Source organism: Haliaeetus albicilla, chromosome 26 (assembly GCF_947461875.1).
Source record: "Haliaeetus albicilla chromosome 26, bHalAlb1.1, whole genome shotgun sequence".
In the NCBI taxonomy this organism is placed as follows: domain Eukaryota; kingdom Metazoa; phylum Chordata; class Aves; order Accipitriformes; family Accipitridae; genus Haliaeetus; species Haliaeetus albicilla.
Genome location: NC_091508.1, coordinates 17,732,162 through 17,745,501, shown reverse-complemented (window position 1 = coordinate 17,745,501; position 13,340 = coordinate 17,732,162). Strand labels below are relative to the sequence as shown.

The 13,340-nt window shown below is 38.5% G+C and overlaps 1 protein-coding gene across 1 annotated transcript in view; it reads left to right on the top strand.

Annotated features, from left to right (window-relative positions):
* The window catches only part of MED27 (mediator complex subunit 27), a 96,015-nt gene that overhangs the window by 69,987 nt on the left and 12,688 nt on the right, over positions 1 to 13,340 (top strand). The window contains exon 5 of the mRNA XM_069770763.1: positions 6,931 to 7,038. Within this exon, the coding sequence (XP_069626864.1) occupies positions 6,931 to 7,038 (108 nt within the window). The remainder of the gene's footprint in view (positions 1 to 6,930; positions 7,039 to 13,340) is intronic.

Genomic DNA, 13,340 nt, shown 5'->3' with positions numbered 1-13,340 from the left:
GAACTACTTTGTCTTTAAAATTGTTTGGATCTCCAGTGTTTGGAAAGCTATGTAAAAACACTACTATAGAAGTTACAAATGCTGGGTAAATATTTTTACAGATAATTGAATCGTTTACTGTAATTTGAGCTGTTTCTAAAGCATAATGATATGTATAACTAACTTCCAATTTGAAAAATTGAATTGTTTCTGTCAAACCAAAGCTCATGGCAGAAATTGCAATTTCTTCTTTTCATGTTACCTTGCAAATTTTTGATGATAAATTAATTTTATAAATATATACTGATGCCTAGATTTTTTAATAGATCTCTCGTATAAAAACATGTTTCATATGTTTATATAATCATATTCATTCTCCATAAAATCAAGACACATTTGCATTTGAACTTTCAAATCTTGTTCCAAGCATTTTAAACAGTCTGATTGTATGGAAGTGGGCTGTATTAATTGCAAATAGGCTAGACATCTGTTCCCTGAAACTGAATAATTTCTTGTGTCTCATTTTTGTTTACCAGTGTTTTACATAAAATCGTTTATTATTTTCGGTTGGAAAAATGGATTCTGAAATTTCCTACTTGTCCATTAAGAAGGGCCACCAAACTGATTTTTGTTCAAGACACCCTGATGTTGAAGAGCTGGGAGTAGGGGGGGAAATTTGCTAAGTGATTTGAAATCAGTATTGATGTCATACTTGATGGGAAACAATTTAATGCTGTTATTTTCAAAACAATCTCTTTTCTCCAAAATGCTTAGCAGTGTAAGTGTTCCTCCTTACCAGTCTGGTGGTTCATTAGGAAACCAGTGCATGGTCGTCACTGGATAAAGGTAGGCAGGCTCATGGTAGGGATATAGATCTGATGGTCACGTCTGGTGGCTTAGGCACCTAATTTTAGGCACATAGGATGAATATTCATTTAGGGATTTACTCTCTTGGAGACACTAGCTAGGTTTTGGTGTTTGACTGAATTACTGGGATGTTTAAGGACCTGTTGCGTGAGCTGGATCTTGAGGAATCACTTCTGAGCTCATAGTGGGGTGGTTGTGACTGCGGTGGCTTCACAGTTTGTCTCTTAAGATTGAGAACCAGCATTTAAAGAGCATTAAGCCAACATTTGAGGTCACATGCAGAGGAAGAATGTCTTGAATCAACAAAGTATGCGAGCGGGGGATGGCAAGTAAATTGTAAATTATTCTCTGCTTGTCTAATAGAAGAATGAGGAAGAGTCTTTTGATGGGAAAGTGAACAAGAGTAGAAAAAGCAGAGGAAGACCTGTGAGAAATTCCCTTAGCTTTGCTCCCTCCACAGGGTTACTGTGCCCCAGGGTTGCTGTCCAGTCCCAAAGGTTCACAGGTCTGTGTTGATATTCCCATAGGTTTATATTCTGCAAGATCAGACATTGTTTTCATCCCTGTAAAATTCCTGGTGTGCTATAATTTAGAATGGAAAAAAGAGACGGAATCCATTTCATCATCTGTAGCAATGCTGGACTACCATGACCCTTCCACGAGCGTGACTAGCCACTGGCAAAATCTGTCTTTTAACCTTTGAACAATATTCTGTGCCAGTTTGTTCACTTTATTAAGAGAATATGCCATGTTACCAAGGGAGGGGGTCACCAGCTCATCCCTAATGCGGCGATATAATTTAAAGTCCTTCATTTATGTTGACTTTTTATCATGCACTATTGCAATTAGGTTAGACTAATGAAAGGTAAATTCCAGCCCTTACATAAAAAAAGAAATCCTTGTAAAGAACCTAATTAGTATGTTTGTTTATTTAGACTCTAATGGCTTAATTGCATCTTATCTTGCTATTTACAAATAGGCATCATTAAAGAATAATGAGCATGTGAGGGAAAGTGCAGCATTCATACCAGCAGCAGATGAGACAAAGGGAAAAAAATAACTAGTTGAAAGTCTGGGTGGGATATTTTTTTTTACTTTATTTTTAATACAAACCCTTATTTTTCAGTATATATAAATATGATTTCCAGGCATTGTACTGATCAGTAAGATAGATATATGAGTGGGAGGACAAGCTTATGGCTGGCTATCTGGCAGGGAGCAGGTGTCTGGCCTTTTGCTGGAAATATGTACGGCTTGGTTACATCTCTGGTTTGATGTTACCTTATTATTTTCTAAGGTGAATAAAAAACGCATACAAACTTGTGCTTCTTTTTATACAAGCAGGGAGGTACCCATGTTAACTGAAACTAATGCTTTCTATCTTGTAGCTCTGCATTGCAGAGCATCTGCAGCTCAAATCAGCAGCAAATTCCCTGGGATGCTGAGAGGAAATCTGGAGCTTTGGGAATTTTTTGCTAAGTGTTGGAGCTTGGTGTTGTCAGCACACGTTTTCCTAATATCAAACTTTTAAATAAATCTGAAGAAAGAATGTTTGTTAATGCAGTGTTTAAAATTGTTTATAAAAGGGCTTTTCATGTGGTATCAGTTTCAATGAGGAGGCAAAATTAAAGGGAGGGATTTCAAGCTATTTCCTCCAGGCAGAATTCTGGCATGGTAAATTAATTTTGATCCTTTTCATTTTGTAAATTCATTTTGACCCTGATTCTGACTTATTTGGAAAGGTACCTATTTCTTTTCCAATCATAAGTGATGTTAAATGGAACTTCTTTAGCAGTCTCACAAGAAATTATCTAAGCCATTCTCACTGATTACTCCGTTTCCCTCTCCCCCTTTCTTGGCATACAGTGTCTGTCATATGCTCTTTGAGAATTATCTTGGTGATAGACAAAATATTTTTAAAACTGGGATATTTCAAGAAGATTTTTATTTTATATATCTTTGTCAGAAAAGCTGCATAATATTGCAGATTTCAATCAGCTGCCTGTCCTACCTTCTTCTGGAGCTTGCCATTTTAGGAAGCAGGGGATTTATGAATAACTTAGCTGTCTGAATTTAGTATACTTTAGTTAAAAGGAAGTTAGAAGTACATTGTTATTACACAGACCAAAACAGAAGCTACAGAAGTATTTAACTTGCAACTGTTCCATTTTCAGCTCACAGAACTGTGGGGCATATTTTTTCATTCATATTAATTGAATTTTAAAGTGACCTTGTACATGTATTGATTTGAATTAAAATTTTCTACATCAAGGACGTGTTGGCATATATCCTTCAGGCAAAATATTAAAAAGCCAAGTGCTGTCTTAACAGGATATCGACAGAAGAAGTTGAAATTTAATAGGAAAAGTTGGCTTAGAAAGGAAACTGTTGCCTTTTTGTCACAATTGAAAGGTATCTTTTCTGTATAATGAAAGAAGTTTCTTTCAGCTGATATCTGTGGAAATGCAGGGATGTTTCAGTGCCCATTAAATAAGGACCATCTGGGTGAGTCTTGACCTCCAGGAGGAGAGACCTGCACTACTGGAGCTCAGAGTAGAACTATCAAATTACTTTTTTTTTTTACCAGAGCCATTAGTTTTTTATTACCTTCTTTCAGGTGATCTGTAGGGACACAGTTGTATGGCTACAGGTGTAAATTATATTCCATACATAGATCTTTTCTGAACATGATCTCCAGTTAGCTAAGTTGAGCAGGCGTTGAAAGAAAATGGTTTGCTGGAAAACATGATTTGTAAAATATGGTGGAGGTGAACAAAAACATTAAGTCCCGAAAACAGTTACAAGGTGTGATTATTAGAGGAGAAAATAAAGGGTATCCCATTTATTGTGTACAATATGGAATGTGCTTTACCCTGAAAATAGCTGTGGAGCATACTTTTGGCTTCCAAATCTAACAGCATCCTCCAGTCTAGTGACAGGCTGTTTTTCATTTTTTGTACTACTAGCCTCATTCTTTCAATGTTGTTAAAATGCTGAACTATAATTTATCTGAGCTACGCTTAGTTTTACAAAATTTCTCGTTCTTTCAGACTTAACTAATGAGATGGTCCTATAAAAATAAGCTGAAAGTCCTGATCTCTCTTCCAGCCGGTGTAAAACCTACAGGAATCCCATGTCAAAACAACAGCGGCAGAGAGCAGGAAAGTTTTCTATTTCAGTGCCAGAGCACTGTAAGAGCTAATTCAGACAACCTAGCACTAACCCAGACAAAGTTGGAATGTATTCTATCATTCATTTGTATTACCACGATGCCTGGATGCCCCTACTCTTGGAGAGGACCCCCTTGCACTAACTTATTGTCTAAGTTGAGATTGCAAAAGTAGTGCCTTCCTCAGGGAGCTCACAGTCTAAGGATGGGTTTACACAGCTCCTTACACATGTGGGAGACAGAGTAACCCTGCTTGTTTGACATTCAAGCAAGTGGGTGATCGAGGCTACTGTCCCAGACCAGTCTGCAGAATTGGACCTTTTGAGTATTGCATGGTGGATGATAGCTGGAGTCTGGGTAGCTGTGATGGATTCTGAAAGTGTAGAGTGAATCATTGGAAGGGCATGAAAACAGATGACCTGGGAAAAGGCAATGAGCTAATGCAGAAGCATTTTGAAAGCATTTGTGCAGGTAAATCTTCTGGGGAGGTTTGAGGCCAGCAATAAGCATATTCAAGCAAGCTGGAGTGCCAAACATGGGATTTTTCAGCTTGTTACATTCTACTGTTCACTCTGAGGATTTTCAGGAACATCCCACACAGGCTTCAGATCAACTTCATCCAATTTTTTTTTTACCTGGCAGCAATGTGAGATATCATGAATGCAGGACGTAAGGGAAGAGGAAAGAAGTGAGCATCCGCTGAAGTGTGTGAAGGCAATGGAGATAGAAAACATTATACGTAAAGCGGGGTCTGGGTTTTTGTAGGGCAGCCTTTTTGCTCTTCCATTAAGAAGGTTTCTTTTCTTTTTGTTTAGAATTTCTTCTTTTCCTCCTTTTAATTTTACTGTGTGGTTGATGCCTAGTGTGAAGTTATAAGAGTCAGTTCTCTCAGTAGACCTATATCCTAGCGAAGTGCTGGTCTTACTAAGGCAGAAAAACAAATAAAAAACTGTTAACTCTAAATGTACTGACAACTGTTTTCCAAAGTGACTCCATTTGCTTATCTTAGTTACGACAAAACTGTCTTTCTGATTCCAGTAGATGATCAGCATTATAGATGAAGGCACCTCTGGGTCATGACTTTTTATTTAACTTAGTTGATACAGTGCTAAGTGCTAAAATAGCTCTGCCAGTTTACTTCATTTGCAGACCAACTAGATCTTATTACAGAGTATCCCAGCAAGATACTACATTTAGACCCAAATTTACAGTACCTGATACCATGATATAGTTGCCTGAGAACACTAGGCAGTTCCATATACGTTCAGAAAATCCCAACCTATTGTAAGAAGGTAGGAACCAGAAAAAGCTATTCATGGTATGTGCGTAAGTCGGGCCTTGGTATAAATTACCCTACTTCAGCCTGTAACGTTTTTCTTCAAAAAATTGCCCATTCTTCTGACCTGCTTTTCCTCTTCGTGTTCTTGCAAAATTATGCCTAGCAGCCTGTCTTCTTGAAGTCTATCATTGACTGTTTTTTCCCGTCTCGTTTCCCTGTCCTCTCTCTTGCTGTCAACTTGTTCTTCCCTATTCTTCAGAGTCTTCTCTCCTAGAGTTGCTTTCTCCATGTCCCATGCCAAAGAATTGTCATCAGTTCTTTTCAGGATTTGTAACTCTGTCCTGCTATATAGTGATATAATAAGCAGCATTTAGAGTAGTTTGGGCAACTGTTCTGCAAAGTCCTGTATTGTTACCCCAGTCCTACCACCATTTCCCCTCCTAACACTCCTTCAGGAGCATGTCCCTGCATCAGCTTTGAGATGGAGTCTTTCTGACAGATTTTCTGTCTTCCTTCTTGTGGGGAAAAGCATCTTGGCACTTCAGAGTTGATTTGCCTGTTAGTCTCTTAGTTAGTCAGCATCAGGTTGAGGTTACTTGTGTTGAAACAAGGTGGTAAGTAGGAGTCATTAGCAGGAGTTAAAAAGGAAAAACATGTAACAAATCAATAAAGATGCATATTGACTGATTTCTTTGGATCTGTTTGCTGAGGTTAGCAGTAAAAACACAATTGTTCTAGTGTGTGTTAATCTATACTGGACAACATGTTGGAGCACAGACAATGGAAAATGAGCCACTGCTGGTTGGGAAATATTAAAATGAACTAATTGTTTCTTTTTTTATCACAGTTTTATGCTTTTGTAGATGAAGAAAAACTCTGTAATAATCTCTGTATAACAAAACACAAAGAATTATCGTTAGACACGCATCTTAATAATATGGAAGTGCAAGTTCATCTTTGAAATGTAAATTGATTTTTAGATTAAAATGCCTTCATTATTGCATTCTTGTCAATAATATAGTTTAGGCTTATTTCTGTTGTTATACTCTGACTGACCCTATATATTTTCCATGATACCAGTTTTATTCTTTACACTTTACGGCTTTCCCAGAAGAAAATCAAGCTTCTCAAAATGTAACATTTTTACTTTTTAGCTGTAGTTTCCTTTTAAATAATTTTACATTTTTATTGGGCCTAAAGTGTTGACCATTAAACTCATGGCGTGCTTTTAAAAGCTAGCATGAGAAGAGTCTGATTCTTCTTTCAAATTATTTTTCTCTAAGTGGACTTATATTGGAGAGTATCAAATACATTGAAAATAATCACATTTGCTCATTGTTTTTGACAAGTTATTGAGTTGTGGTGTTAATAAAATTGAGAGTGTTGCTTGGCAGTGTCAAGGGAATTCTGTGAATTCATACATTTTCAGTTGCAAATGAATGTTTGTTTGTTCTGCACTTTATAGTCTATCTCTTCCTCATAACACACACAGTGGTTTTAGATCTTTTATTTTGGTCTGTCTATAAAATATTGAAAACTGAAATTACATCAACTTAGGCTGTTAACTTGATGGTCTTGTGAATTCAGACACCATCAACTCTCCTTCAGCTTGTTTTTGTCCTCCTGTTTTTCACAGGTTACCTTAGGAAAAGTGTTAAAAGTGATAGTGGTGATGCGGAGCCTCTTCATTGACCGGACAATAGTAAAAGGGTACAATGAAAATGTCTATACTGAAGATGGCAAGGTAGGTTGTTGTATATCCAGCAACATTAAATTTTATTTTTACCTGGTATTTAAATGACAGAGAACAGGAATCCCATCACGAGTATGCTAGAAACATAAAACTGTCAAAAGACTCTGTGGATGTTTTGCAAAATGCTCAGGTTTAAATTTATCATGCTTTGCTTGGGTTTTTTCATACCCAAATGTCTGACTTCTTTCTAAGCTCTGAAGCCCTTGCTTGAATTTCTAATTTATCACCTTAGACCCCAGTTGCCTCATTAATAGTGTCTACTGAGAAAACATTTTTTCAGTGTAGAGGCACATCAATAGCCCACGGTTCAGATTTCTCTTCTGAGAGCCATTGGGAAATCTTGGGCTAGTTTTGTGCTCAACTTGATAAACGCAACTGTGTGAATCATTGGTAGGTAGTCCTCAGTAATTTTCTTGTCAGTAGTAGCACATCTTGAACAGCAGCTATTAAAGCGTTACCTGTTTCCACAAGTGATTTGTCTTACGAACAATTCACCCTGCTTGAACCCTCAAATTTCGTCTGACTGCAACACACTCCATATGGCTCTCTTTAGCGCATCAGAAGATGTTAACGGGACCTGACGGCCTTCAGCTCAGCTTGTTTCTCTTTTCAGGGTGGAATGGTCTCTCTTACCGAGACATGCGCCAGGACTCTCCTTTGCCAGTAACAGTACTAAATACCTCCATCTTTAACATTTTCTCTCTGGAGCTTTCTTTTCTGATTATGAAACCTATTAAAATAAAAAGTTCATTATATCAAGATGAGTACTTGGCACCCATAGGCCATGTTATAATGAGTTGAGACTTTTCTTCCTTTCAAAAGTGATAACTGTGTTTTAGCACACAGAAGCACATTGTGTACTGACCCAGAGTTCAGCAGCTCTGAGTCTGAACCTCTGTTCTCTAGAAAAGGCCAGGAGCTGATCTGCTGAAGGAAACAGTACAGCTGTATTTCCCAGGTGAGAGATTCTCACTCGAAGGGCGGGGGATTGGCCTAAGAAGTAGTAAAATAAAAATTGCCTGATTTTGATTTGCATTATTCAAATATGCAGGTTTAAATACCACTTTGCCACAGAAGCAGCTGCACTATACTCCCCTGTATATTAGCATATAAATACAGACTTAGAGCACCAGCCCTTCTTCACCCCAAGTTCTGCTCAGAAGTGAAATAATAGTCTGCGTAAAGAGCACTGACAGTGCTTGATGGATTCCTGTGTCACACTTCATTTGGGTGTGCTCATTTTCTCTGATGAATCCGGTTTCCTCTGAAGCTCCCTTGAAATACAATAATGCTATATGTGCTGAAAAGCTAAGTAAAAGAGTTCCTTTCTGAAACTCAGCATCTGGCATTGGGCTTCTGTTTAGCTCAAGGTTAACTCTCTTGAGGGCCGCATACCATTTCGCTGTCATCGTTTGCTGGGAGGGGGAGAGCGGGACTCACCAAGGCCAGCTTTGGGTGCGGGGCACTAACCTTTGTCTGCTGTCAGTGGGGAGCAGTTCGGCTTCTCCAGAGCTTTGGTGCTAACACCTGGCTTGTTTTCTTGCTTTAAGCCAGTCTGCAGGGGAGTCTGTTTTCTACCGATTTAGCTTTCTGTGTCCAAAGCCAGGTTATGTGTCTGCTCCCACGAGGCTGCACGAACCTGTGACCTTTACGTGGCAGTTTGCTATTCCATTGGACCATCCCAGGGCTTTCGCAAACCTGAAGGTCTGCGCTTTAGGTATAAATAGGAACATTTCATTCGACTTAAGTAGAATTGGAGTTGCAGCCACTTAAATAATGAGTAAATTTGGCTTGGAAGATTGAATAAATGCGTAGCTTGCTAGTTTTGCCAACTGGAGCACATATTGACAAACAGTGAGCTCCCTCTTTCTCACTAATTAACTACACTGGTAATTGGAGAATAAGAATAAGATTGTGCTCTTGCAATGATTCGCTTTACTTATTGTGCCTGCTGGGAATGAGCGATTACAGTCAATTGCAAACATAGTCCATTCCAATTCCTTCTCTGTCACAACAGATGCTGTGGGGAAAGTACTCCAATGAGGTTTCACCGTACTATTCTAGCTTCTCAGTTTCTAGCCTGATAGAGGGGAAAAATGCTCTAGCATTCAGAGGAGACACAGAAGAGTATGAAAAAGGAGATCAGCGAGTATCATCTTTATTAAATAACAAAAATACAGAGAACCCTCAGGATCACAGTGGGAGGTGATTGTTTTTCCAGTGAGCAGTTTGCACAGTAATTGCTGATTTGGGGGTTAGCATATGTATTCTATGATACTAGGTGGTATCATACAGTATGGCAGTTCTGAAGCTCCTGTCTTTTCTGTAAGCCACATTGAAGAAGGGACACTGGATAAGTCATTGTGCTTCTTTACACTTAAATAGCTGAATGAGGGTCTGTTGAGTCATCCTCCCAACAGCACATGTCAGAAGGTCCTTCAAGTAACAAAAGTGAAATTCAGAGGGGGGCTTTCTCCAAGTAGAGCAGGGTTTGGGGCAACAAAACATATTTAACAGTATTCAACAAAAGAAATGGCCATCATTGGGAGACTCGAATGATCACACAGACAATAAGTGAAAAACAGGCTCTGCACAGAACAGGCCAACAATTTGCTTGCAGATCAGGGGAGTCATCATTTATCTCTGAAAGTACAAGTGTTTTAGCAAATTTTGCATTACTGGGAAGAAAAAGGGAAGAGATGAATGCAAACAGCAGAGGCGTTGATAGTCTTCTGGTCCATTAGTCAGGCAAGTTGAGAAAAAAACAAATACGGGTGTTTCTCATAGTTGTGGGACTGTGCATGGTGGCATACTAGCAGTTACACAGGAAAGCTGACATTGCATTATCCAGGCTGCTTCAGCTTGCTGTGTGCTTGTACGTTGTGCTGTGTAGGTTGACAGGTACTTATGTGGAAGCTTCACGTGCTTTCTGCTGTACCGAAGTCTAGTTAAATTGGGTACTCCCTCTTACAGATTGAAATACTTTCAAAATTAAGGTGAAAAAATAGACTTCTTCAGCTTGCAGCGAGTAAAATAAGACACTACGTTCTGGAGTTTTATTTTCAAACTTTGCTTATACAGACGAAGAATCGTTGCATTTCTTAAGTGCTTCATGTACTTCTCTTGTGAATTATTCATAAACCCTGCAGAATACGTCTTTGCCAAGTTGCCAGCTGCATAACTTAGACGTTTTTGGTGATGCTTTGCAAAAACAATAGGTGAGATCTGGCAGCCTCTGTCACGTCGTGGGTTCTGTACGCTGATTGCTCTGCAGTCTCTCTTGCTTACTGTACTAACCCATTGTGTCTAACACAACCTGATGCATTTAAATTAGCCCTGTGGTTTTAGTGATGGCACCGTGCCACCCTTAATTTCAAACTTTGACATACTCATTGTGCACTGGAATTTAACCACGGATAGTAATTAATTAATAGTGTTGTCCTGATTCCTGAATAAATGAAGCTATGCAGCTCACCCTTGCAGGGCACACTTGTTGTCAGCTGAGCCATTAGTACCTCTAGTCTGCCAATAAAAATAAAAACCTATTGGGATTTTTTGGCATAATAATACTGTGCTTTTCTTTGGATGCGACACCAAGAACCACCTTGACAGGGCGTATTTAGAGTGGGTACTTAACATTGCTGCCTAGCCAAATTCCTATTTTTGCATCCGTTAATCTTAACTAAAGAAACGTAAGTGTCTCTGTTGAATTATCATGTTAAGGAACTTGGGTTATGTTAATGCTACGGCTTCATTAATTACCCCATATCAATAAGAAAAGGCAGCTTTTAGCCTCCTAGGGTAAGAGAGGAAAAGAAATAGTAGTATCAAAGGAAAGCTTCAAAGACAGGCAGAGCTGTCTCTCGGGTAATTTCTGATCCCTGCGTTCTTTCCACTTCAAAGCTGGATGTGTGTGTGTTTCGGTGAAGGGGGGGTTGAATTCGATTTCTCTAATAAGTGTTGGCACTGGACCTGTTTGATATTAGATGCAGGGAACATTCTGATTTGTTATCGCCTTTGAAATCGTTCAGACGACCTTCAGAAAATGGCCTCTTGTTACTTATGCTGGGGGTGGGTGGGGAGAGTGGGGCATTGGGAAAAAAAGTCCCAGTTTAATTCACATGCAGAGGATGCCCTGAAATTGTGCTTTCAGCAGTTTTTTAGTTACAAATGTGTGTCTTGATTGAAAGTGAAAAGTTGAAGAATAATAGACCTATAACGATGCATTCTTTAATCCGCCTCTGCCTTAATCCTCTGTTTCAGGGGGAAAGGTGGGCAGTCATTTAGGATGTATGCATGTGGTTTGGGGGTTTTGGTAGCTTTTGCTTTTTTTTTTTTTTTTTTTTTTTTTTTCTTGGATAACATCATGTCTGTAAGACAGACATTCATTACTTTTTCAGCTCTTCAGTCTTCATGCCAACTAATGAACATTCAGAACCTGTTGGATTCATCTTAATGCAGCATCTGAAGTGGATTTTTTTTTTTCAAATCTTAAATCTAACTAGAGAAGATCACATACTTGGTTTGATCACTAGAGATTAGCAAAACCATATATGCATTCCAACTCTGCAGTCAAAGAAAGCCTTAAATTACATGAAAATAGCTTTTTTAAAATATGCATTATTTTTTTTATTTTCAAATGTAGACTTTTCTAATACGGAAATGCAATGATTCCTTCCCAACAGGCACAGGTCTGTTATTACAGTGTAAATCAAGCTCAGGTCCAAGTCCAGGCTGAACCGTTGCTTGTGGACTCTAGCATATGAGTGTTGCTGGTGTTCACACAGGTTCTTGATCCTACCGTAAGAGCCAGTAAATGTAAAAAGGTTTGTAGGTACATGCCTCAGGGTACTTCTGTCTTCATCTAACCTGGAGAAGGCATTGAGACATCAGCTGCCTTTTGTCTCACGGCAAGGTCAGCGGTACTAAGCCATGAAACATCTATCCTGAAGTGATATTTAAAGTCTTTAACATCCCGTCCTGTCCAGACTGAGAATTGGGGATTCAAGAGTCGCTTCTGTACCAGTATTTAGAAGTGGGCCACTTAACAGTGTTACTCTTAAAAGAATGGGAACTTTTAGCATTCTGAACATTTTTAGCAACGTGAGTTAATTACTTGGGTTCAGCGTCTGTCCCCTTCTCCTCCTTCACCCCCCCTCTAGTGTGTTTTACTCACTTCATATGACTTCATTTCAGACTCTTTTTGTGCCTTTTAAAAGACTTGTAATTTCAGCTAGGACTTACGGGCATATAAGACAGAATTAAAATAATCAATTGTACCTTATAGTAAAGGAGATAAACCCCCATTGTGGGAAAACATGTGTCAACCATGTTACCAAGCACTAGAGGAGCTACCCCTGCTTCATAAATTAACTGAAAAAATTATTTTCTTCTGTCTAGACTAAGATTCCTGAGGTTAATGCTGCATCAGGCACCTTTCCTGTGACAAGTTTTATGCATATGGAATTGTTAAGTACAATGGGATCTGTAGAAAAAAAGTGATTTGCAAATCTGGGATTGATGGAAATTTCTCTTGTTTTTCCCTGCTGCTTTTCCTTGACAGAGTACAAGATATTCCACAGGGCTGGGCTGAAAAAGCATTAGCATGTCAGTTGAAATTGTTTAACATGTGAACCATTTGGTTGTTTAATAAGGACAGCCTTACCTTCTGGGTTCCAGGGCTAATAAAACTGGTTTCAATTTTGTTCTTTTAGTTTGTACATCGCTGAGCACATGTTTACATCATGGATGTGTGCAGTTATCTACAACCTTCAGTCTCTTTTAGTGTGATTTTTGTCTGCAAATGTAAATGCAGTTTCCTAAGGGATGTTTTATTTAGCCCCAGTAGACCAGTGTTTTGGATTAATTCAGCTAAACGTTCCGTGTGTCGTTTGTAACTGAATCACTTATTCAGACACAAGACAAGCATAAACTTAGTAAAAATGCCCTCATTTTAGGAACAGACTGAAGCTGATTAATATTTGCATACAAATGAAGATTTTGCTGTTTGTAAAGAGAACACATTAATTCAACAGGTCTTGTGTATATATATATGTATTTTTTTTTTTTTTCTTTGAAACTGTGATGAACTATGTTCATTCTCCATTGCAATACAAAGGAAATCTTATATCATTAATTCCCTTTCTTGGATTGCAACAGGTAAAGGCAGTGGTTCAAAATAGTGAACTGAGAAATATGTCTCCATAGATCCATTTGCCTGTTCTTTTAATTTGAACAGCTGCTTAGCTTCTTTTTCTCTGTAAAGCTGCTTCTTTATGTGTGGTAATATATAA